Consider the following 26772-nt stretch of genomic DNA (forward strand, 5'->3'; position numbering starts at 1 on the left):
TAATCCCAATTGAGTGATGTTGCGGGTCATTTGTCAAACTTGGCAAATTTGTATCCAAAGGCCGGCACACCCCATGGTCTATTCGTTTTGAATGGGATCTTTGACGTCGGCTGTGTGGCGTATGTGAACACACGCTACAGTAATTTTACTGGAGCAGTTACACCTGATGACGGAGGCTTGTGTTGCTTCCGAAACGTCGTGATTTAATGTAGTTATTTTCATTTATTATTATTTTATTTTATTATTATTATTTTACCTACGTGACTTTACCGAAAAAACCTAAGAGAATGTGAACATCTACATCTCTGCGTGAACGCAGGCTGCGTGCAGCCCATGGGCATCGCATGTGAACGTGTCTACGGGTGTTTGTGGACACGTTTTGTATCGAGACTTTTAGACTGTTTGACGCAAGCCTTGGGATTCCTATTGAGAAGTTCCATCGGCATCGTGATCTGTATTGCAGGACTTCAGCTGACATGTACGTTTTATTTTTGCACTGTACATGTGGGTAATTAGTTGATTATAGAACATTTAAATGTCTAAAGCATCTAGAAGTGACTACAGTGCAAGCCACTATGCAAATAAAAAGGTATGCACATTAATACATGCTATTTGCTGTATTTATGTGGTGTTTTTTTTAAAAACCAGCTACTGGTGTCTGTAATGCTGAGGTAGTTCCATCAACAGAGATGTGCACAATGACAGCAGATCCACCCAGCCTGGCTCTGAGCATACCCACAGGGGAAGCAGAGGCCCTCCCCCTCCCCTCCATCCCTGCTCCTCCCCTCATCCTTCCCTCCTCTTCCCCTGTCCCCTTCCCCCCACCCTGTGCTGTGTGGATCGGTCGCCCACCTCCTTGCCTCTTGCTGTGTGGCGGTATTAGACGGAGGGTACCGTGTGCGTTCCTGCGCACCTACAAGCCCCTTGCTGCTCCGTGGCAGCAGATTGACCCAGCCTGGCTCTGAACATCCCCAAAGGGGCAGCACAGCCCCTCCCCTCCATCCCCCCTGCATCCCCACCTCCCCCCTCCCTCTCTCCCTCCCTCCCATCCCCCTCTCCCTCCCTCCATGTGCCTACCTGCGCAACTGCAGGCTTGTTGCTGCTCCGTCTAAGTGGTATCATGAGCAATCGTCACAAAGAATGGTTATTCTTGGTTTTGTGCACAGTGCCAATGTTTATTTAAGCAACTTGTTAACACATCCGGACACTAACCTCTCCATGTTTGTCACGTGTTTGTACTTGCTTGTGAGTTGTAACTGTCTGAACTCAGGAGGGGCTTTAAAAGTGACCGTGATAAAATGCTCATCGGTCGTAAAATTAAACCAGGAGATTGCGCACTGTACGTGGGTATAAGCGCGCTGTAATGAGCGCTTGGCCACGGGAAGTTGCAGACATGTACGTATGTATGTTAAACTTCTTTCGCACCGTACGTAGCCAACCGCGCTCATCAGAGGTGGGGGGGAAGGACAACAAACTAAACACAATGAGCAGTTCATGGGAATTGAATGTTGCCAACCTCACACACGTGGGTTTTCTCCAGGTACTCCGGCTTCCTCCCACGTGTCTAGACACTCGTGAATCTGGTATCGGGCCACAGAGCTTGGGCAATTCATTATTGTCTGTGGTTTCCCATCTCCCGGAATGTGACAAAACCATGCTTGCTGCAAATCTGTGTCTTCGTTTTATGAAGTATTTGACAACGGTCGTTTTGGAGTCCTGGCGAGAGCAGGAGACGGCACTCCAGTGTAGCGCTGCCTGTCGCCAGCGGAGCGCCGCCGGTTAGCTGAGCCGCATCCGCAGGCCTTGATTGATGCTCACAGGAAGGTTTTTTCTCCCCAGGTCAGCGATGCAACAAAGATGCGGCCCAAGGCAGAATTCTGCTTCGGTGAGTGATGTCTTGGTGTGTTTTGCACGGCGTTTTGGAAAAAGTATGTAAAAGGCGTCGCGGTGGGAATGATCGGGCCTCACGGCAAGATGAAGGGCCTGGGTTCGATTCCCGGCTCGTTTGCCCCTCTGTGCAGGTTCTACATTCTCTTTCCCCCTGCTGTGCTCGGGTTTTGCCCGAGTTCTCCCGTTTCGAGTTCTCCTGTTTCCTACAACAGCTGGAAGCATAGACCGTCATTGGTATTGGTCAAAAATGAAACATCTACAAATAACTAATTTGAATCTTGACTTAAAGCTTTCGTGACTGCAGGAATTCATATTCTTTGGGTCTTTCAGTAAAGTCACGTAGATGGGTTCAAAGAAAATAACAAGATAAAAAACTACGACGTTTCGATTGCAACACAAGCGTTCATCATTAGGAAGAAAAAACGGGGAGAAAATGCTGAGGCAGACTGTTATAAAGGTTTAAAATGGGTGTAGCCCAAGGGTCATAAACGAAGTGGGCGGGTCTAGTGATGTTAACGTAAGAAATTAGCATGTTAATGTAAGATCGGAGGGTGAGCACGACGAGGGCACGGAGGTGGCTATGTTAATGTGAGAGATTAGCATGGAAATGGCAGATCGCAGAGCAGCAACGGCGAGCGAGGTGGCTGTGTTAGTGTGGGGAATTTAACCTGTTAATGTAAAATCAGAGAGCCGAAAATAACAACTAACATCGGAAGATGGGAACATCACAGCCAGTTATGACTTAAACTGGTTGATAATGTCCTTCCAATGATTGCTCAGTTTATACCCATCTTCTCGATTGAAGTTGTGTCTGTGTCATCATCACCTGACCATCACCTAGCCAGTGAACTGAAACACGTACACCAAGCTCGCTAGATGAATGTATATTCAGACTACACAATCCGTAAAGCTATCACCCCAACCGTTGGGAAATAACCATCTGAGGACCCAATCAAAAGCTTGCCATACATAGCAGGGGTCACCAAAAAGATTTCCAAAATCATGAGCAAACACAAGATCCAGATTCGATTTAATACAGTACATAAAATTCGTGATCTGATCCCATCTGTGAAGGATGTGATCCCTGACATGCAATACCCCGGCGTCTACAAACTAAGCTGTGTCTGCGGCAGTAGTTACATTGGGGAAACTAAGCGACATGTATTGGACCGTGTCCGTGAACATAAGGCAGATCTGAAACACGGGAGGACCAATACCACAGCCGTGGCTGATCATTGTTTTAAATGTGGTGGGCTCACACGAAATTGATTTCTCTATGATGAAGGTACTTTGCAAACCCACTGACTATCAACAAAGATTCGTTCATCATGGGACCTCCTTTGCCAGTACCAAAATATGAGAATAGGTTTTTCCCCTTTTATCTGGCAACAAAACAGGTGTTGTTAAAACACCAAACTGAAATATTTTACAAGTAATCATGTCTGCAATAACCACAATACTTGTGGTCAAAATGCAAACAAAAAACATACTCTGATAATATATGCATTGTCTTTGAAACTGATTAGTCCACACCAGAGACAGCTTTCTTCGTCTCAAACGGTGTTAGACCAGAGGACGCCTTTTGGTGTTTTAACAACTTTAACACCTGTTTTGTTGCTAGATAAAAGGGGAAACCCTATTCTCAAAGATTCGTTCATGAAGCAATCTACATATCTAGACACAGACACAACTTCTATCGCTCGCCGAGCTCGACGTTGCTGCTCTGCGATCTTCCGTTTCCATGCTAATCTCTCACATTAACATAGCCACCTCCGTGCCCTCGTCGTGGTCGCCCTCCGATCTTACATTAACACGCTAATTTCTCACGTTAACATCACTAGCCCCGCCCACTTCGTTTATGACCCTTGGGCTACACCCATTTTAAACCTTTATAACAGTCTGCCTCAGCAGTTTTCTCCCTCTTTTTTCTTCCTGATGACGAACACTTGTGTTGCAATCGAAACGTCGTAGTTTTTTTTGTTATTTTCTTTGAACCTATCAACGTGACTTTACCGAAAGACCCAAAGAATATGAACTCATTTGAAGTTACACATAGCGACATGAGAGAACTTGGTAAGACCCTCCAGAAAAAGAGTCTTGAGAATCGGTGCGGCTTTTCTGGGTAAACAAGCCGAGTAGTAATAATAATAATAAGTAAACTAGTTACATGCATTGTATTGGATGGATTTTTAAGATTACATCGCTCCACACGTGTGAGGTATTGGAACAGGCTTCTGATTTTTGGTGGAGTAGAGACCAACTTGGCATAAACTGAGCGGGGTATTTTTTTATTTCCCTGCCAGCACAGACCCCAGGCCCCTGGTTTCTTAACCCTGATCGCTGTTGCTACACGTGCTGCTTTGATTATTTTGGAGCCACAAATGCTCTCATATTTCCTCTTTCTATCACCTGACACTCGCCTTGCTTCAGCTACTCAATCTCAGCCTCTATATTCCCGATGCAAAGCCCTTCAGCCGTGCAAGACGGCACATGCCCCAACACCATTATTCTGGAGACAAATGTTTGCTGGATCACTTAGGTATACTGTACATCTGTGAAAAAAGGCGTTATACCTCATCGGATTCCTCCAGTATAAATAAATATTGTGATTCTGAGATATGTGAACCTCCCAGACCTTACAATGTAGCCATGAGATAAGTGCAGTAAGTGAGCATTGAGACTCATTAAGGATTTCCTGGACGAGTGAAATCTATACATTGCCCCTCACACTTTTGTGCTGGCAGAATACTCCTTGAAATGCACGTCATAGATGTCATTTTGTCATGTACGTAATAGATGTTTGGTAAGACTCTATTACCGTGCATCATATTGCACCTTGCCCCTTTGGGTCCTTGTGATTGCAGTTATCAACTCAGGGATGAGGAGATTTTTCCTGCAAGCCAACGACCAACAAGACCTCATTGACTGGGTGGAGGCCCTCAACAATGCCAGCAAGATCACGGTACATGCCAGAAGCCCTGACAGCGGCGGTCTGCTTGTGAGCGTGTTCCCTGTGAGCGCCCTGCTGCGCTGCCCGTGGTTGTGTGTGAAAAGGGCCGCAGTGCGACTGCGACCGGGGTGGCGATCGCATGTCCCAGCGGCCCCGCGGTCGCCGCTTCTTGCAGAGTTTCACGGTTCGAATCCCTGGTCTGCCCTGATCAATACTGCTGCTGTGAGTGTATAGACAATGTTGACGCTACGCTCGATCCGCTTCACTCACAAGTGGAGGTTAAAGGTCCTTGACGCCATTCACGAGAGTAGGCCGTTGTGTGCCGACATCAGGGTCCAACTTTTCCAAATTCGATAAATTACCTGCAACATAACTCAATTGGGATTGAACTGAAACTAAACTTTTTATTTTACCAGGTAAGGCCCACTGAGCTCTGTAGCTTTGTTTCAGAAGCGACCTCACATTTTTAAATTACCCCCATTGTGAAAACATGGCAACAACCTCCTGAAAGAGTCATGAGACTCACCGAGGCTTTTCGGGATGAGCAAAGCATCATAATAAATACTTACATTTCTGTGTCTGTGTGTGGAGTGGTGTTGCAGTTGTGAGCAAACTATGCTACATTCCCAGAAATGTTGTTATCTGAATTTATCACGGGCTGTGTCTATGTTATCTCAGCCCTGAATGAATACTTTGGTGTGCAAACATTGGTGGAGACAAATGTGGCCAGGGGTGGTCCTGACCACAGCACCCACTTTGTGCACCGTGTGGGCCTCGAAAGGTGTTCCCTCGCGGTACTTGTGCCTCCAGTCTACACAGCTCAATAGGGGATGCTGTCTGCACAGTCAGAATAAATAGTTCAGTACAACCATTCTTTCAGATTATGCATTCTCAAAATGTTTTTCCTTTGCTTCTGAAGGATTTAAGCATCCTAGCCAACTGTGTTTGATTTTTGCGTGCTGAAACAATGGGTGGTATAAATAACATTCGAGGAAAGATGCCGTGTGCTATTTTGGGCATACGGTTACATATGGGGTAATTTCCTCTGCGCTCACTGTAACACATTAGAGAAATGCGGTAGTGATCCTCTTGCAGTCTTATGTTGCATTGAGTGGGGTTATGGTCAGGATCAATAAGGTTAGGCTATGTTCTGTTGGTTGATAATGGAGACCGTGTTTTGTGGTGAACCCATTGGATAAACACCGATGCCTTCCATGCGTCCGGCATGGCAACACAGTGGTAAAGTTCACGGCTCACAGCAAGAAGAGCCTTGTTCGACTCCCCAATTCTGGCCCCTTTCTGTGTGGCGGTTATATTTTCTCCCCATATCCTGCACAGAGTGAGTGTGTGAATGTAAGTGTGTATATATTTAATACAATAAAAAAGTAACCTGCAGTGCCACACAGTGAGTCTGAAAACTTGTTATCGTGCACTCTTGAGTCCAGTCCATCACCATTTTTAAGGGAAAGAACAGTGATCCAATCCCCGAACCCCAGGAACAAATTTCCAGGTTTGCTGAGAACAATTCCACAAACGAGGAACCCCATACAATCTTGACAACAATTATAACAACATTTTAGGGCTGAACAATTCCGCAACCGAGAAGGACGAAACAAAAAAAGAAAAAAAATCCTCACATCAATAATAACGGAAAGGAAAAGAGAGAGAAAAAAAATACAATCCGACGCACGTTGCTCGAAACCCGACCCCAACGCACCCCCACACACAGGAAGATTCCTATTTATGGAACATGGCATATTTCGACTGTGTCCTTGACACCGATCCATCCTTGGGGGCGAACTTTGTCTTCTCTCCGGGCGATGAAGACTTGCATAAAAGCCTTCAAGGGGTTGGTTCCTTCCCTGTTTCTTGAGCAGACGTGGACCGGGCTGCAGCTGGCGGTCCATCGCACACAGAGGGATCCCGTGACTCCGCGGCCTTCAGAGGCTCGGAATCTTTGGGCGGCACAACACAATCCTTCTGACGCACGCTCTCTGTGGCCGATTCCCCCGACTCGTCGGACACATGAGACACCGGCCGTACAGTGCTTGGAGATGAGCTGTCAATTTGGGGAGGAACATGGTTTCAGACGTGACGGATGTCCAAATCAAAGGCGACGCCCCACCTGTATACCCACATACTGGCCGTTCAATCTCCACCACTTCCACAGGACCCTGCCATGGCCGATGCAGTTTAGGGGACGTGCCCAGGGGCACCTGCGGGCAGTGCAACCATACCCTGTCCCCGATGGCCTATGGAACATATGCTCATGCCGCCCCGCGTTTTTTTCATTGGCCGCCTGCGCTTTGGCGGTATTTACCTTAGCCGCGTCGCATGCTGCCGACATACAACTCAGCGTAACCTGCAGGGGCATGGGCAAGGCCCAATTGGACCTCCATGGGGGGTTCATTCTCCCTCCTGTACATAAGGAAAAATGGCAAAAATTTCGTGGAAGCATGTGGGGCCATCCTGTACGCTGCCAAGACTACATGTGTACAGACTGCCCTATGTTAATTCATTACAACCAGCTGGTCCACAGGACGGGTTCCACAGGACCTGAAGGATACCCTGGTGGTCCAAATAGATTGCAACAATTACTGTGGCATTTCTCACTTCAAGTGTGCTGGGAAATGTCCTGGCAAGGATTATTCAACATTAACTTGCCAGGCACGCTGAGGAGAGGCTTGTGGAGCCCCAATGTGGTTTCAGGCCAGGGGCAGTCCTGCATGGATGCCATATTCTTGGTCTGTTTGCTAGTAGCAGAGGTGTAGGAAATATCAACAGGACCTACATCTCTGCCTTTTCTTCCTGGTCAAGGCCTATGATACCATCAATAGACCAGGGCTCTGGGTTATACTTCATGCTTTGAGATTCCCAGACCCACTGTTCACAATTATTAAGGACGTTCATGTTGATGGGCAAGCCATGAGTAAAGTTACATTGCCCAGAGTCAGAGATATTTCCTGTTCATTTTTCGGGTGCAACAAGGATGTTCTCTGGCCCCTACACTATTTAACATATTTTTTTCATACCCAAAAATTCTAGATGCTTTCCATGGCTGTTCTGGAGGAGTTTCAATGTTTTTACAGATACCATGGGAGGCTGATCGATGCTCTTGTGCAGTCAAGGGATGGCCTCCATGTTATGTATACCGGTGATCTGGTAATTACTGCTAATTCTGAGGAGTTGGAGATGCTACTGCTAAACCTGGAGCATGCTACAAAGATATGGGCTCTTACCATTAGCCCCACCAAAACAAAGCACCTGCATGGGTATTTTTACATCATCAAATACTCCACCACATCCACTCGTCATGAGTGATAGAGCAGTTGTGCAGAGAGTGGAGAAATGTCTACCTGGGCAGTGTGCTTATGACCAGCTTTGTTTTGGTAGAGGAGGTCTCACTCCAAATCAGTCAGGCGGCATTATATTTTTGATCAACTTCACAATTTTGCTTGGAAGATACCTGACCTATTACGCCATACAAAGTTCCAGGTCTTCTCAGCCACAGTTATGCCCTGTGCTCCCTTTCTGCTTGAGAAATGTGGAGCCCTTTAAATGAACATCTGTCAGTTTGAAACATTCAGGCTGGCTTGCCTCCTGGCAAGACTGGATTATGAGCAGCTCACAGATGTTTGAAACATCTGAACACAGACCCATCAGTGAGCTCCTCTGGCAGGCGAGGCTATCTTGGTCGGGTCATGTATCCTGCATGCTCACCCACTGCATGCCCAAGCAGCATCTGTTTGGCCAGATAGATGGAGCAAAATGGGTGCGGCATGGGCTGGAGAAGAGATGGGTTGATGTAGTACAGAAGTATGTGGAGCTGAGTTGACTTATTGATGACTGGATACCAGCGGTGTCAAGATCGTCGTCTGTGGAGGAGGCTCGTGAAGGATGCTACTGGGCAGTTGGATGCAGCCGCCCTCCAACAAAAACAGAGGGTAGAGGAGTGACGCTCAGCAATGAGTGGAGCACCGGGCAGCTAAAATGCTGCAAGTTGGCACATTGGGGAGCACAGGTGGTAGATCTGGCCGACATCAACCCATAACACCTGAGTCTCTTCTGTGACCTGCCAGCGAGCCTTTGACACTTCACCTGGCCTCAAGGTACACCATGCCTGGCACACAGTGAAGTGACTTTACCACCACTTAGTAGCGTCTCGTGGTTGTTGTGTGAAGTATGTTGCGCTGTTCAGCGTGAGTTCCCTCTGGGTTCTCCGATTTCCTCCCATAGCTTAAAAAACACACAATCTAACCAGCATTGGCCAAACATTCTAAAGCTATAAAATTACCAACAGCTTATTCAATTGGGATTATACAGCAACATCATCCCCTACTTCGGAAGCCTGGTGGAACACTGCAAGACTTTCCCAGGTAGACAAGCATAAACAACAATAATAATATCCACACACGACTAAGGTGTTTCTGAGTGTCATGAATGTATGTATGTATGTTGAACTTCTTTTGCACTGTGCGTACATGTTTCTCTGTTGTGTCTTTGGCTTGTTTACATCAACTATACCTGGGTGAGGTTTGCAAACGTGAATGTGGCTCAACATTTTGGACGTCACAGGACTGGCGTATATGTTATGTTGGCTCAATAACTGAAGAAACATCTAGTTTTACACTCTTGCCAATCATGAATAGCATCTTTGAAACATGTTTTTTTTACTACGCCAAAATAACAAGAAGAGCCATTTATTTCAAATTCGGAAAAAAATCTAAATTTCAAGAGCCGCAATGCATGCAGTGAATACGAGATGGTGGTCCTCCTTAATAAACAATGTCACAAAGCAGTTCCTGAAAGAGCCGCAGGTTGGCGAGCCCTGCTGGAGATCATCACGAATACAAACTGTGTTCTACGGGGACGAGTATGCACGTTGTTGATCATGACGTTCAAACAGCAGGCTTTGTCACTAGTGAGCACGAAGGGCGCTGGTTGTCGAAGCCCTGCTAATGAAGCCGGCGGCGGTGTTGTCGTCGTCGTGGTGGTATGCGGAGGATGCCCTCTCATACTGGCATCGTCGTCGTGTCTCCCCCAGGTGCCCAGGCCGTGCACCCCGTCCTCGGCGTGCGGGAACAGCTCCGTGGCCATGGAGGTGGCGCTGCTGTGTGCCGCTCACGCCGGGCCCTACCGTACCGAGGTGATCGGCGGTGTCGTGCTGCAGCTGCCCGTCTCGCAGCCGGTGGGTGCGAGGAGTGTGAGTGAGCTCGTGTGAGAGAGTGAGCGAGAGTGTGAGTGTGAGAGAGTGAGCGAGAGTGTGAGTGTGAGAGAGTGAGCGAGAGTGTGAATGTGAGAGTGAATGTGAGAGAGTGAGCGAGAGTGTGAGAGAGTGAGCGAAAGTGTGAGTGTAGGTGGTGGATGTGGTGTTGAGTTGGTGGACGCGGTGTTGAGGTGGTGTACGTGAATGAGGTGGTGAACGCGGTGTTGAGGTGGTGGACGCAGTTTTGAGGTGGTGGATGTGGTGTTTTAGTGGTGGACGCGGTGTTGAGGTGGTGGACGCAGTGTTGAGGTGGTGGACGTGGTGTTAAGGTGGTGGATGCAGGTGGACACTCCATCAGTGTGGAGCAGGAGAAACCCGGATCCCTGCGCCGCACCCAGAGCCAGTCCCCTCGCGCCGTCCACCGCGAGTCGACAACTCAGCCGTTTGCACTGAAGACGGGCTACTGCGTCAAGCAGGGGGGCATGGTGCGTACCGCAGGCTCAGCGTGTTGATGCTGCTACCACTGCTGCTAGTGCTGCCCTGTTCCACCAAATATTGGACATTATTAACGCATAATTCACGTGTGTAGTACAACTCTTTTTACCCATTATCTTATCAACATTGTTCAAGATGAAACTGTTATTGTCATTACTATTCTCTGGACTTTGGCTGGTGTCAGGAGCTAAAGGATGTTTCGTGTCACCACACCTAATGTTGTGTTCACCTCCGTAGTCTTGGTTGCGTTTGTGTTGTATGTACGTTGGACTTATTTTGCACCTTACGTAGCCAACCTTGCTAATCGGAGGTGCGGGTGGCAATCCGAGGTCTGTTGTGTCTCTGTGCTGTGTTTCTGATGTTATTGTGGCTTGCAATGTTCAACGTTTTGAGATGCAATTTATGTGAATAACATTATTATTTGATTTGAAGCTTTCGTGGCTGCAGTATTTACTCTCTGGTTCTTTCGGTAAAGTCACGTAGATAGAAAATAAATTAAATAATAGAATACGACGTTTCGATTGCAACACAAGCAATCGTCAGAAAAATTTACCAGGCTCTCATAGGTCCATTCGCTCTTTCTCTCCCCCTGCCGCCGCGGGGTGGATTTCCACACAACTCTCTCATTGACATGCTAATTTCTCTGCTCCAGCAGACCCACCTCTCTCTCTGCCCCACCCCCTCCGTCTCTCTCTATTTAAGGCCACAACACAGAGGCATTGGGTCTCTGTGTGTCTATGTTGTGTGTCTCTCTCTGTGTGTCTCTGTGTTGTCTCAATCTGATTATGTGTCTGTCTGGTGTCTCCGTGTCTTTGTTTTGTCTCTCTCTCAAATGTAGTTCTACCTGATGATGACTGCTTGTGTTGCAATTGAAATGTCGTATTCTATTATTTAATTTATTTTCTTTCTACGTGCCTTTACCGAAAGAACCAAAGAGTAACATTATTATTGTATGCTCCAACCCTGCTCAGTCCTCTGCATGAAGAGTGGGAAAACCCTCCGGTGTAGCCGCGGCATCGAGGCCTCATTTCACAAAGCAACGCAGTCTGCGCGCTCACTGGCACTGCTGACGCGCGCACGCACCGACTCAGAACCCTGTGGAAAGCCACAAGGAAGCTGACGATATCTGGAGCTCCATTCTCTAGTCGGTCGTACTGGAGACTCCCTCCAAATACAGCCTGAGCACGTTTTGGCTACGTAGGGTGACAAAGAAGTTCAACATACATACCTATCCTGAGCCTATCTCTCATTGCTATGGAGCTTTGAAATACACTCCCCACTGAGTCATTATATTGTCTGTACCTTATTTTTCAGCATTTAGAAATATACATTTGTGTTACGAGTTTTGAAGTCGTTTTTTTATATTTTACAGATGAAAACCTGGAAAAGGCGCTTCTTTGTACTGAATGAATGCACCATTAGTTACTACAAGTCTGAATTTGTAAGTATTCATATGCTCCATAAATGAAAGTTGCAAAGTGAACCGAGTTTAATTGTGAGGAAAGATGTAATTAATTTACAGGAGAATTAAGCCCTTTCGAGGGCGAATCTCATTGCAATTAACTTTCTCAAAGGCTGGGCAGTGCCCTCTGCTGGCCGCGTCACGGCGGTGACGCGGGGCTGTCTCTACCGTGGCGGTGCCATCTGCGGCGGCTGAGGACGCCTCGCCGTATTGGCGGTCGTTGGTATCCGTGTACGACGCTCACTCCATTGGCTAGAGTCCAGAGTCCAGGATGGCTGACGAGGAGCGGACTTCGAGGTCACCGCCTTGCTCCCATCCCGACGAGTGCTTGGGCGCCTCGCGAGTCCCCTTGTGGCTCCGTATGCTCGCCCGGCGGGCTTCACGGCGGCAGTGAGTGTGCGGAGTGCCGTGCCGCCGGGCTGCTTGGCGGTGGCCGCGTCGTAGCGACGCGCGCTGCACACGCGGGGTGTGTGCGCACTGCCCTTCTATCCCCTGCCATCTCTCGCAAGCTAAAACTTCCTGCTGGTTCTTGGCTGCCAGTTTGCATTTTGACACAAGCGTGTGGATGTGGCAGAGTGGCCGACTTGCTGGCACAGCCCACACATTGCCTCGAGACCACGCTGCTCTCGCTCACATTCGTAGCCATCTGGCTAACAGCAGCAGCTCCTTATCAGCAAGAATCTGACAGCTCTTTAATGATGACGACTTCAATTAGCCACTAATTCACCAGAAGGATACAGGTTGCAGCTTTGTTTGGAGGTGGTCGAATGTTAAAGTAACATTTTTCAAGAACAAATGTTATATTTGACATAGGTTCTGTTGAAACAAGTCTACGGGTTCCCCTCTGCTTAATCACAGGAGAGAGACCCTCTGCGCACCATTCTAATAAAGGACATAATCAAGGCAAAAGAGAACAGCCATGGGTAAGGTGTGTGTGTTTGTTTTTATGTGTGTGTGTCTGTGTTTATTTGTGTGTCTGTTTACTTGTGTGTGTAGTGATATGTGTCTGTGTTTACTTGTGTGTTTGTGTGTGTGTCTGTTTACTTGTGTGTAGATGTGATGTGTGTCTGTGTTAACTTGTGCGTGTATGTAATGTATCTGTGTTTACGTGTGTGTGTGGGGGGGCAGCAGTAGTGTCACGGTTAACGCACTTTGCTACGGACCCGACGACATGAGTTCGATTCCCACTCCCAAATAACACCAGTGACAATTATCCGAACTAGTCCTGGGCCTCTCTTAAGTCGACTCGGCCTCAAATTAGTACCTGGTTCAATGTGTAAACATCACCACTAAGGAGACAAAGGTGGGCATGGTGCTGGCTACCCATCTCCTCGTGTGCCATGCTTGCCTTCATAGGTGCTCGCTAATAGCACTTGCCCTAACAGCCTGTGTGGGCTACATGGGGGATCTTTGTCTTTGCCTCCCCCTAATGTAATGTGCCCCCCGCCCCTCAGTTTGCTTCACTGTTCTCCCTGTAATCATTGCACTCCCCTCTAACATCGGTTTACTCGGCCTGTACTCTGGTGAATTAATTTAAGTTTTACTTTCAATTAATGTCCAAGAAAGTCAAAGTGCCACAGCGACCCCAACTCTCTGAAGTAATGAAGTCGTGTAAATGTGACGCGATGAGACCTCGCTGAGGTACAGGAGGAGACCTGGCTTAGGAACGGGTATCGCAGGGAAGCTGAGCAGTGCAAAGTGGCATAACCTAAACATCAAAAACACAATAAATCAGGTTTACATACACAAATGTAACTTTTCTAAATATAACTGGCCTTTAATGCTATAAATACCACTAATACCAGTAATACCACTAACCAAATGATGTGTTTTCCCGGGTGCAGGGAAATACTCAGGAGAGACAACTTGTTTGAAATCGTCACAAGCAACAGGATTTTCTACATCCAAGTGAGTCGTCGTCGTCACTGCCACGGCCGCGGTGCCCCTGGGTCTCCCTTCATTGCCGCCCGCTCAGGCCGCGGCCACGGAGCTGTGGCGAGGGCCGCGAACGAGCCAGGGGAAGGCAGCGAGTCGCCCCCTCGCCACCCCACGGTTACTGTGACGTGCGGCGACGGTCCGATTCGAGAATGCGTCTTTGACTTTCGATAGTAGGTTGGCGTAGCCATTGTGGCGAGCCGTATTTGTTTGTGGGTGAGGCCGCATTGTAGTTTTATGCCCCCTTCTAAAACGTTACTTGCCGGTCCCACAGAGCCGTGCACTTGTGACACCGTGACCAAGGGATTCTGAGATTTACACAGCTTTTAGATCATGTAAGATGTTGTAAAGTTCTGACCCGCCCCTACTTGACATCCTCCAGTATAAATATTCAGATTTTGATTCTGAACCATATGTATGTATGTTGAACTTCTTTTGCACTGTACGTAGCCAACCGTGCTAAGTGGAGGGGCAACTTCCTCTTCACAGTCATGTCAAAATTGGTTCGCGTAAAAAAATTGTTACGTAACCCGTTAAAAGTATTTTAAAAATCAAAACTTGACTGATGTGTCTTCTCGATGTTGTGCGTACAAGTATAGGATGTAGTCTTTCTCCTGGTATGAATACATGGACAAAAACGACTCAACGGTTTGATGCCTGTGCTTGGTTTGTGTTGTGATCAGACAGAGAGTCCGGAAGAGATGCACAACTGGATCAAGGCCATCTCAGGAGCCATCGTGGCTCAGCGGGGCCCAGCACGAGCTGCAGCCATGGTACGCACGCTCAGCTCTCAGTGATCGCGGCTCTCTGGGCTTCCTTGCCCACATCACAAAGATAAATATCCCACATATAGCCTTTCCTGACTGTTGGGGCAAGTGCTGTTAGCGAGTAGCAACCTATAAAGGCCGGCATTGCTTATGAGGGGGTGGGTGGCCAGCACCACGCCCGACCGCCTTTGTCTCCCCGGCGGCGATGTTTACACACCACACTCGGACTCGTTTAAGGCTGAGTCGACCTAGGGGAAGCCCAGGACAGGTTCAGATATTCGTCACCGATGTTTGCCGTGTCCACATTGCTCACTTTCCCACCTACGTATCTCCTCGCCGCAACTTTGTGAAGTAACCCCATAAGCACAGACCCAACGCAGAAGATCTCTGGGTTTGATCTTCCACGAAGATCATGGTCCACCCTAAACTGCATCCGCTCAAACCATGGCAGATGCAGATACCTGATGCACAAATGGAACATTTTAAACTCTCCATTGTGCGACTGTGGTCATCCAAAAACTTTAGTCCGCCGGTGTGTTGAAGAGTAAATCCACAACATTTATAATTTTTAAGTACGACATTTTGCTGGTAATTACATCCAACATCATCGGTAGTGAACTATTTGTCTTTTGTCAACGTGACACATTTTTTACTGATTGGCTGTGTCGGGTGGTGGAGGGTTACGACACATTTATAAATAATGCAATGTAACCCAAAAACGTTTATTATGAATCTTATTATTATGGTTCTTGCACTTTTTTACTCAGGAAAGTTTTGATGAGTCTCAATACTTTTTTCCAAGAGTGTCCTGCCAAGTGTTCACAGTCGCAGGCGATATTGCTGCTGTGTGTGATCCATTTGAGATATTTTAAGGTAAATCTTCAGTAATGGGATGTTTGGCCCAAACCAGTCACACTGGATGTGTTTCACTATGGGAGGAAACTGGAGAACATGGAGGAAACCCACGCAGAACAGAGGGAGAGAATACAAACTCAACACAGGAAGGGTGCAAGTTCAGTTTCTGGTTGGGGATTGACTGAGCTCACGAACCCTCATCAATAAAGTGAATTCTATTTTATTTTATGTTAAGTTAATAGTCATTGTTGATTTGAAGCTTTCGTGACTGCAAGAATCCATACGCTTTGGTTCTTTCGGTAAAGTCCCATAGTTAGAAATAAAATAAAACAAATCACGACGTTTCTATTGCAACAGAAGCAATCATTATCAGGTGGGAAAACCACAGCAAGAAAAAAATAGCTGAAGTGGGAGAGAGACATGTCTCGGACAGTGTCCGCGAACACAAGGCAGATCTGAAACATGGCAGAACCAATTCCTCTGCCGTAGTTGACCATTGTTATAACGCTGTGGGCTCGCATGATATTGTTCCGAGACCAAGTTACTCTGCAAACCTTCGGCCTACTATCAAAGGTTTGTTCATGAAGCCATCCGGATATATAAACATAGACATGACTTCAACCGAGAAGATGGATACAAATTGAGCAATCATTGGAAGGATGTTATTAACCAGGTCTAACCTTAACTGCTTTATGGTCGTGTCTATCAAATCTGCTGGGTACTTGTCTATTTTTTAAATCCGTTTTATTAAGTTCGCTTGCTTGCTTGCGCGCTTACGACCGTGCAAATCTTTCGGTCGTTTTTTAACCCACTTTCCGTGATCCAATGGAGCTGACATTTTGCACACAGACTCGTTGTGCGTGACAATTTCTTTTCGTGAAATTTTTTTTCAAAAATGTTACACTTTTTAGGAAAAAAAAAATTATATTTAATTACCAATTGCTTAATGGTGGCAGGCAATCATCTGACCCATAGGTGACAGCCATCTCAAGCCAGAGGACGAGAGGACTCTAGCCGCTCATTTCAAAGACCAATGTGGGCTGGGTTGTGGCCCATTGAACACGCATATAAAGGATTTATAGTGAAAAACTTTGTTTTTACGGGTTAATTTTTTCCAAGTTAATTCCCCCCCCCCGCATCCCCAGCTCTCTCGGCCTCCCACTTTTAGCCCCGCCCACTTCCCCCCCCAGCCCCACGTCCTCTCTCCCCCTAGCACTCATGGCGCCCCCCTACCCCCCCCCTCTCTCCCCCCTCTTGCCCCTCTTGCCTATATAACCTCCTGCCACGGCAGCTCTCTCTCCCACTTCAGCAATTTTTTTTTGCTGTGGTTTTCCCACCTGATGATTGCTTGTGTTGCAATCGAAACGTCGTGATTTGTTTTATTTCATTTCTAACTACGTGACTTTACTGAAAGAACCAAAGAGTATGAATAGTCATTGTGTTTTGGATAATCTGGCCCCTGCCATGAGAATGTGGAATTTTCACCATTGGCTCAGGACCTCAATTCCCCATTTACTCCGCTTGAGTTGGAACCCATCTGGCAGCTCATACCAGAAGCTAGAATCTTAAACTTTGCGACTCAATCTGTCACCATCTTCAACCACGCTTTTTTTGGTTCATGATCGCCCAATTTGCTTTTTTACTGGCTTCCTCAAAAAAGAATAGTTTACTCGAAAATACGTGTTCATATTTCCTTTTATACTATTACGATGAGTAGCGATGGCAGCTTTTTCCCCAAATTACCAAAAAGTGGGAGTCTTCTACAAACAGGCAAGACAGGAAAGACACGTGAGAGGATCTGTTGTGATTCCGAGGGGGTTTGAGTTGAAGGGAAGCTGACTCAAGCACAAACCGCAGCTGCTCATCTCCCGGCGCAGCTGAACCTGAAGTGTGTGCGTTTCACAATCTGAGGCTTTTATGAAGTTTGCGCGATAGACAAATAACCGGTCCACACTTCCATCATTCGTGAGCGTAGACATCTTCACGGCGCTGCGTGCTGGCTTGTACAGCTTGTAGCACGTGCATTGAGGGAGTTGTCATTTGATGTCGCTACGAGCCTCTTTTTACCCTTTCCACCGCCGCGTCCCTCAATGGCCCCAGCGGTGGTAGTGGCGGCCCATCTCCTGCGCGCTCTCGTGCTGCTGCTGCTGCTCGCCCCTCTTCTCACCGCCTCGCTTCCTGGCCCCCCCGCCAGCATGCGCAGTGGCAGTGCCAATCACGGTTCCTCCACCACGAGGAGGTGTATCACTCATTGTTCATGTTTTGCATTGAGCAGGCCCACGTGGAGGGGGGTGGCTCTCGTCTGTAATGTCCGCAAACCAAAGAGCTGTCGATTACAGACCCGACAATGCTGTTGAGACTGTGCTGAAAGTGGAAACGTGTCCAGAGGGTTTAGGAGTTGAAACAGATGTTCCTGGGAATCATTGCTGCAGAAGTCGTCCATTCATTGGCTGATGTACAAACTCAGTAATTTGTGCGTGGAGAGACTGACTTTTTGTCTGGGTTGTTTTTTTGCAAGGACTACTGTGTTTGCATTCACTTAATTTTTTTCCAAATCCACAATGTAGGTTTTTTTCCCAGCGTAGTTTAGGATAAGACTTTAAAATACAGTGACTAACCTTAACTTCCTCACCAGCATCTATGACTTAATTCTCACGTCTCATCGTTACGTTAAAGAGTTGACACAATCAAGACTCTTGTTTTGGTGCTGTAACCGTGAGAATTGGCGTTGGACAGTGAAATGTAAATCTATCTGATTCTGGTTATCGGTGCTGCTGTGTTTTGTCTATTAGTCGTGCAAATACTATGCGCCGTCTTCACAGTGGACGTTACAGATCACGTGATGTCATTCATAAGAGTAGGCCATTGTGTGCCAGCATCATGGTCCACATTTTAAACATTACAGTTCATGTACTAAAATGGAATATCCATTGCAATCATCACCCGAGACTGCAAAAACGTGGTAGAATCCTCCTGAAAAATAATGCAGAGACTCAGGCTTTCCTGGGTAAACAAGCGTTATATTTATAATAACAACAATAAATAATAAACATTTGTTATTAGCCCAGAATTTTGAAACTCTTAAGTTGGGAGTTTTCTTTGGTTTACATTCCTATTGGTGAACTTCCCAGGGAGTCTGTGCCCTCTGTATGTCTTTGTGGACGCTGTCTGGCACCGTCCCTTCACACAAGTCTGGCTCCTTGTGAAATCAGTCGTGCTACAGTTGCTGCTCGTGAGACATGGGCCAACTTGTGTGAACGTGTGTGGTGTTGGCTGGCCAGTCTGCACTCCGTGGTGTGGCCTGTCAAGGTTGGAATGTGTAGTGGTTCATTCGGAGATTGAAGATTTTTGAAAGGTACAGCATTTTCATTCAGTGATGGGAGCCACAATCCCACGACGGTGCGAGCTCGGGTCCCCTAATCCACGCGGTAGTGACGGGACGCTATAGCGGCGGCTATTTTGCAATGCTCGAGAGAGCAGAACCAGTGAACGCAGCAGGGGTCAGCCGCAATGCAACAAGGTATTTGATACAAGTCTGGGTTGTATTTGGCCCAAATACTAGACATTGTTGACCATCCACCAAAGCTACCTGACCACTTCATATAGCCTTGCTGTGCACCAAGCCTGGCACAAGTGCCCTGATGACTTCACTCTGCAGTGAAGGATTCCAGCTATTGCAGTGCGTTGCTGTAGTACCGAGCTCATGGTGGTGGAAGGGTATCGTGTGGTGAGAATAGGGGGCGTGGTGGATTATTACAAATGCATGAAGGAAATTGCTTCAGTTTCAAATTAAATACATTTACTTACGGTCTGTTACAGCTATGTAGCACGATTAATTGCCTAAACCGCACCAAGACTTATTCTAAATCGTGGTTCGGTGTAACTCCTCCAGACTCAAATAACCAAAGAGTTGTGGGAGAAACGTTGCAAGCCGGTCTGCACTGTCACCTTGTTTACGTTGTCTTGTTCGTCTCCTTACATGTCGTGTGCTTTCCAACGTGTCTCCTATACGTCGCGGTGTCCTCTTGTTGATTTTCTCTATTGCGATTTTTGACGTATCTTTCAGATGAGAGAGGCCAGACGGCTGTCTAAGTCTTGTTTACCCAGGTACCTCTTCGACCCCCCCCCCCCCTCTTGTCAACTCTCATTGAGCTAACAGCTTGACTAACCAACTGACTTCTAATCTCATCACTTTACACCTTCCGGAGGCGTGGAATGACTCCGTAATTTGAAACGGTGTCGTCAGCTCTTAACCCCATTCACCGGTGCCACCGACGCATGGCGTGGTCCCTCTCCCCCCGTGTTGAGCGCATGTTCCCACAATGATGCGTGCCCAGGTGCTTCCTGCCGGGCAGATTGGGCAACCGCAGTGCGCCGAGGAAGCCGAGTTACGCAGCAGTGACATCGGCGGTCTCCCTAACCACCAGCGACATCAGCCGCTCTCTGCTTTGACCAAATACTCGCAAATAGCTTGAGCAAATTACCTGTTGGTGCCATTGTAGTGGATTATGTAGGAGCGAGTGTGTTGGTGTGGATTAGCTAGTGTTGCCGTATACATACACGGCGCCGAAGGCTTTATAAAATCGTTGACCATTTTGAAGATCTTCTTGGTTCTTTCGGTAAAGTCACGTAGAAGGGAAGTAATAAAATAATAAAAATAAAACATAATAAAACAATTCTCACGACGTTTTATTATGTTTTATTTTTATTATTTTATTACTTCCCTTCTACGTGACTTTACCGAAAGAACCAAGAAGATGAATCCCTGCAGTCACGAAAGCTTTAAATCGAAACATTTTGAAGATGTTGAATCATTGGCCGTTGATGCTGATATCCATACGTCCTAGCTACCACTGTGGATTTACAGCACCATAATTAGAGGACAACACAACCATCATTGAAGGACTCGGTAGGCATGGCACTGTGAATACAGCCTGCATAGAGCACGCCATGTGAAGAATCCCTTTCTCTCCACTGCCTAAAAGGCAAATGGCCTCGATTCAATAGGAAATGCTTCTAAAGTTGGAATTTGGAAAACTATGTTTCATCAAAACTAAATCTTGAGATTAGCTGCCAGCATTGGTCACTCTTTTACAGTGAATTGCCAACCGCCAGTAGCCAAGAACTCCACGAGAAGGCACAGTTAAGTGCTTGGAGTGTTGGCAGAAGACCTCCGGTGTAGAGAGAGGTGCAGTGTGATGTGCCACAGTGGCGAGATGTTAACTCCCTCGCCTGGAATACAAGAAGTTATGGGTTCGATCCCAACCCTGACGCCTGTATATTTGGAGTCTGCGTCTCTCTCCCTGTGATCGCGTGGATTTTTCTGCGGGTCCTCCGGTTTTTCCCTCCACATTTAGAATCAACATGCATTTAGAGTATTTTGCTGCTATAAATTTCCACATGATAAGCCACTTGGTTGAGCTACTAGTTAATGATAGCCAGGTCGCTAAATAGCTCAGTGGGCCGTGCCTGGTAAAAATGTTTAAAATAAAAAAAAGTAGATGTTGGGGGCACTTCCTGCTGACCAGGTCCACACCATGTGCCTTTGTGCTCAAGAGCTACCAAACATCCCCACACCTGGCCTTTGTCTCTCCTGATGAACGCCTTCAGCTAAAAAATAACTTTCATTTCTGTTCTCGAGGGAAAATGTAATTGTTTTTGCTGTCATGTTGACGGAGCTGTGCCTCCACGGGCAGGATCCATTGGGTTTGTGAGAGGGACTCCCAAAGCTTCTCGTTATCAGTTGGCAGTTAACGTTTATACAGTTGAATTGCAGGAGTAAGTGGGTAGGTGCGATTTATTTAAAACATTTCAAGCTCACTCTGTTTCTCAAGGGAGAGCTGGGGAGGTACAATTGCAGGAATACAGGTATCTGAAACAACATTGCACACATCCAGAACAGTGAATACAAATTAGTACCATTTACATAGAGAGGAGTTCCAGTAATGCAGTTGTGAATGGTTGGTTCTACCACGTGGGGGCGAGGAACCTGCAGCGAGTTGCAGACGTGTTGCGTTCACCGTTGAGCCGCCGCTGCTGTCTGCTGACGCCTGCATGCACACACACGGAGTCCCCTGCTGTGGACTGTACGGGAACGCTTGCATGCGGTGCACCGTGCGCACGGCCGTCGCGGCCTGGGTTTTGGCAGAAGAATATTCTTCCTTGTGGGATGCAATTTGTGTTGATGTTTTCGGACTACGCTAATTCACTTTCTGGCATGAACAGGCTTTTAGCAGTGGCGCACCACTGAAATGTATAACATTTCGCCACAAAATGATGTTGAATTGCAAAGCGTGGAGGTGGTGGAGGTGGTGGTGGTGGAGGAGGTGGTAGAGATAGAGGTGGAGGTGGTGAAGGTTGTTGCAGTGGGGTGGCTCGGCGTGCTGACGCCCTGTCACGGCAGCGAGCCGAGTGCCTGTGCGTGCGCAGCCAGGACGCAGCTCCCGGCTGCCAATCCAGCGGCTCGTGGGGCAGCGGTGAGTGGACGGTGTCTGGTGACCAATCACCGCATAAAACAAAGCGTAGAGGTTAAACTCGTTTTTATGTTAATAAAGTGAAATGTTTCGAAGTGGGTCGTAGTGCGATATAATTGGTTGTATTTGTTGTTACAGCGATGGTGATTTGTATAATTTGGCTCGCTTGTTTGTAATACACTCTTGTTTCACAACAGGAGTGATGTCACAGTTATCCAATGTCATTCACGTATCAGTGCTGCTCCTGGTGCTGCCTGTGCACAATCGCCTCCACAGTTGAAGAATCTCAGTGTCACAGCAGCTCTTAGCTCTGTTACGTGTGGAGAAGAAGCTCGAGAGTGCGGTGGTGATGGTGGTGTTGGTTGAAAATGTGGATTTACAATCAGTTGGCAAAACAGTTTGAGGTTGTGATGTTGCCAATGAAAAGTCACAGTTCAGCCCCTGTGAAACTCTACGGAACCATACTGCAGCCAGAGATAGCAATTTGGAAATTAAGTGGAAGATGTAAATATTCTAGTATAATTGATATGATGACATGACAGTGTGATGGAATGTTTTTATGTAGAATGTGATCACATTTTTAAACGAATAACAAGAGTGACATTTGAATGACTACGCAATTATACAGAGGCATGTCCATGGTTCTGAGTAGTGTGTCCCCACCAAAGTGTTGGGAATCTGCTCGAGAGCTCTGTGATGTGGCGCCTGTCACTCTCTGAGCTCCCTGACACGGAGTTCCTGGCGTGCAGAGGAAAAGCTGTGAGTTCAGATGGCATTGTAAGAGATCGCTTAAAATACGAATTCAACCGCGAGCCCTAATTTTGGTGACAGGATGGTAACGCTGTTGTGCCACACAGAAAGAACTGCCTGGGTTCAATTCCCGACTTGGCGCATTTCTGTGTGGAAAGTGTATGTTCTCCCCCCGTTTTGAATGGGGTTCCTCTGGATTCGTCACACGTATCGGTTACACAATATAACCGGTATTGATCAAAACATCCCTATTCTGAAAGATTAGCGGCAAGTGATTCAACTGGGATCACACAGAGCAGCAACGTCACTGACTGCAAACACTTGGCAGGACCCTCCAGAAGAAGAAAGAGTCTTAAGACTCAGGAGAGGTTTTCCTGGGTGAACTCCAAGCACAATGACGCTGTTGTATTAATATGGCGTTAAATACAACTGCATCTCTAAAGGCCCAGAAGCAGAGTCTACATTTCTAGAGAAGAGACAGTCATACGCAGAAGTGGAAAGTCCAGAACCTGGCCTTGAACAGGGGGGAGTTAAGTAAACGATCGCAATTAAAATATATTTACCCAGAGAAGTGGCGATGATTCTCTCAGAGTGAATTCCAGAGCGGACCTTGGCAGGGCGAGCAACATGTGTGGAAGGTCTTCATGGTGGGTGTTGTATAACTGTCCTAACTCTGACCCAGCCCTCAAGTGTACAAAGTGGCAGTTGGCGCAGCTGTTTGCTGGTACAGGACGATAACAGCTCCCTCACTTCTCTCCCCCAAGGCATTTTTGCTCCTTGCATCCACGTGAAGAGAATGGGGACATTGGTACCTCAAGTAGAGAAGCCGTCTAAATGTGTTCATATTTCCGTTGCCCTTTCTCTTGTTCGCTGACATTTTTGTTGCAGATTTTCACCTGACAGGTTTTTTTTCCATGGTGCACCTCAACAGAAGACTCGCCTGGTGATGTGCCTTCATTCTCACCTTTTCCTCTTCATGCTGGTGGCTCGGCAAACACTTTCCACTCAACTCAACGCCCTTTGTATTTACCCACACCTCCGATTAGCATTGTTGGCTGCGTATGTTGCGAAAAGAAGTTCAACATACATACTGTACATTACCGACCCTTGACCCGGGATGTCTCCCTTTCCCCATAGCCGCCGGCCCCATTGTGCTTGCGGAGTGGAGGAGGGCTATGAGAGTGCAATGATGACGTCGTCCGCGGCATTGCATTTTCACGGGGTCGTGAGATGACCCGCGCTCGCCACGCGTTTTAAACGTCATTTGCTAAACAGCTGTCGCTTGATCGCGCGCGGCCCCAAACTGACCTGCGTGCTGTTCCTCCTCGCAGGAGTTTTCAGAGACAGGCGTCGCACCTTCCACTGGAAACTCCGGGGCCAGGGACGCGTACGACGGAGGAGCCACCGATTCCGTGCCCCCCCACGACCGCACGTCCGCCGCAGCCGTCTCCCGCTCGCGACCCAAGTCCGCCGTTTGGCAGCCTCCTGCTGCCTTTGCACAAGCTCGGCAGTGGCAGACACAGAGCATGCGTCTCGGCGGGCAGGGAAGCAGGCAAGTAGGTAGCCGTCTGGCCCGCCAGCACAACCAGTCGGCGCTGAAGTCGGCGTCGGGGCCGTCGCGACACGGAGCCGCAATCCGCCACCTGGCCATCGCCGACAGCTGCGAGGACGAGGCCCTGCCCAGCACGACCGTGTGAGGACCTGTGCTCGCGCAGGGATCCTCTCGAGTGCTGCTCGGTTACGAATCACCTGCCATTGGTTTATAATTCAGCTCCAAAGGGCACAGAACCACTGCGCGTCGCATCCCGGACGAGCGGTGCCCCCCCGGCCTGCGAGGGCCGCGGGCAGCGCCGAGACGGGGCGACGCGTCTCATTCGGGGCGTTTCTCTGCCGTGTCACTGTGGCCATTGCTCGCGGTGACCTGGCAATCTGCTGCTGAAGTACCTTGAACCCATCTCCCGTGAACAAAACACGCGACTGCCATTGTGCCTGTTTAATACGGTGCCATTCTGAGTCATTGAATTTATTTAAGGTAAAGGCACGTATACACGTACCATGAGTGCAGTTCGCACGGTGCATGGCACGCTTGTGGTAAGGCAGCCCGCACCTCTTGCAGCTCCCACAATTGTCGTTTAGGAACCGTTCGTCATGGTTTCCGAACACCAAATGGCCGCCACGGCTCATGCCCTGTGCGGAGAGCACTGCTGGGTGCAGGCCGTGGCGGGTCCAGTGCGGCTCGGAGCGGACGCGTGCGTGTGGGGAGGGCAAGCATGCGTGTGGGCAGGGGGGTGCCTTGTGTGCGTGGGGTGGTGCACAAACGCAATTCCTTATATTGGCAAATCTCAGTGCTCCTTGGGCAAAATATTGGCTGTGAATTTGTATCCTTATTTTATCACCACTTGCACGTTACAGCTGCCTGTCATGTGCTGCTGCTGCTGCTCCTGCTCATGTTTCTGGCTGGAATTCTCGAGCTTCTGGTCTGGAGTTGAATAGTGAGTGGGTGAAGAGAGGACGTGCGTTTTGTGGCACAGTTGCCCAGAATTTCCCTCTGGGTTTTTCCAAATCCACCACTTCACCGTGCAGCGAGCGACGCAGCCGTGCATCACCGCCTGCACACCGACACGTGTGTGTGTGTGTGTGCGGTAGTGTAGTGGTGAACGCACTGCGCTACGAACCCAGCGACCCGAGTTCGATTCCCGCTCATGGCCAACACCAGTGACGACTATCTAAACCAGTCCTGGGCCTCCCCTAGGTCGACTCAGCCTAAAATGAGTACCTGGGGCGGTGTGTAAACATTGCCACTGGGGAGACAAAGGCGGCCAGGCATGGTTCTGGCCACCCACCCCCTCGTGCGCCACAGTGCCGGCCTTCAGAGGTGCTCGCTCACAGCACTTGCCTCAACAGTCTGTTAAGGCTTTACGGGGGATCTTTGTGTGTATGTGCGTGTGCCAATTAACCGACGAATACTGCTCTGTGCTGCTTACAGCGCGGTGGGGTAATTGGGGCGGTGACGCGGCCCCGCTATCACCGCGGTTCGAATCCCTGGGCTGCCCTGATGAATGCTGCTGTGGGTGTATTGACCGTGATGATGACGCTACACGCCGTCCGCTTCACTCACAAGTGGACGTTAAAGATCCCCGACGTCATCCGCAATAGGAGGCCGTTGTGTGCCAGCATTCACCTCCAAATTTTCCAAATTCAAACATAACACCGCAAATTACTCCTGTGGGATTATACACGCAGTAATCCAGAGTGAAAGTGAGACTCATTCTGGTCTCTTGAGTTCTCACCTGGTGGCTAAGTAAATGAAACTTGAACTGTAATGAAGATAGGGTAATATATATTTTTTTATGTTGAAGGATAATAGAGTGGTGTATATACTTTTTTACGTTTTCGTATACAGTATAACGTGTTTGTAATGCACTGTCTTGATTGAAAAATGTAACTTTTTGGATAACTTGGTTAAACCCTGTATCTGTATATGTATCAGTATTGATTTACTTGGTGAATGAGTGTTTTATGAAAAATGTTGAACAATGTAAAGCCAAAAAGCAGCCGGTTTGAGTGGGGAACGGATCAAACGGACACAGGCCACGTGCAATCGCTGGGTAACCTGCAAGCCACCACCCTGCGGTGACTGATCAATGAGCCAAATTCCCAAAGATCAACGTCGGCAGAGGAATCACGTTGATATTTTAAAATAAAGACTCCGCTTTTGACGACGCGGGTGCTGTTGATTTGTTTGTGTGCCACGTTCGCCGCTCGTTGCAGAGGTTCTCTGAATCCCAGTGGCCGCCCTCCTCACTCCTGCTGGGGTGGGTGTAGTAACCGCGCTAGCGCTAATCACTCAGTGACACTCACAGCGCTGTCACTAATCACACAGTGACACAGCGCTATCACTAATCACACAGTGACACTCACAGCGCTGTCACTAATCACTCGGTGACACTCACAGCGCTGTCACTAATCACACAGTGACACTCACAGCG

At 48.0% G+C, this 26772-nt stretch overlaps 1 protein-coding gene across 4 annotated transcripts in view; it reads left to right on the plus strand.

Moving 5' to 3' along the window:
• The window catches only part of PLEKHA1 (pleckstrin homology domain containing A1), a 42545-nt gene extending 16043 nt beyond the window's left edge, over nt 1-26502 (plus strand). For 3 of the 4 annotated variants that reach the window (XM_078593355.1, XM_078593356.1, XM_078593354.1), the window contains exons 4-12: nt 1840-1885; nt 4755-4852; nt 9885-10028; nt 10376-10531; nt 11914-11982; nt 12862-12926; nt 13848-13911; nt 14622-14711; nt 24115-26502. In XM_078593355.1, coding sequence (XP_078449481.1) covers nt 1840-1885; nt 4755-4852; nt 9885-10028; nt 10376-10531; nt 11914-11982; nt 12862-12926; nt 13848-13911; nt 14622-14711; nt 24115-24480 — 1098 coding nt within the window. In that variant the 3' untranslated portion in view covers nt 24481-26502. Of the gene's footprint in view, nt 1-1839; nt 1886-4754; nt 4853-9884; nt 10029-10375; nt 10532-11913; nt 11983-12861; nt 12927-13847; nt 13912-14621; nt 14712-19626; nt 19668-24114 lie in introns of all 4 variants that reach the window. The other variant, XM_078593357.1, reaches the window with a different exon arrangement.
• Nucleotides 26503-26772: the final 270 nt, after the last annotated feature.

The sequence above is a fragment of the Lampetra planeri genome, chromosome 4, assembly GCF_965212315.1.
Source record: "Lampetra planeri chromosome 4, kcLamPlan1.2.h2, whole genome shotgun sequence".
Classification (NCBI taxonomy): domain Eukaryota; kingdom Metazoa; phylum Chordata; class Hyperoartia; order Petromyzontiformes; family Petromyzontidae; genus Lampetra; species Lampetra planeri.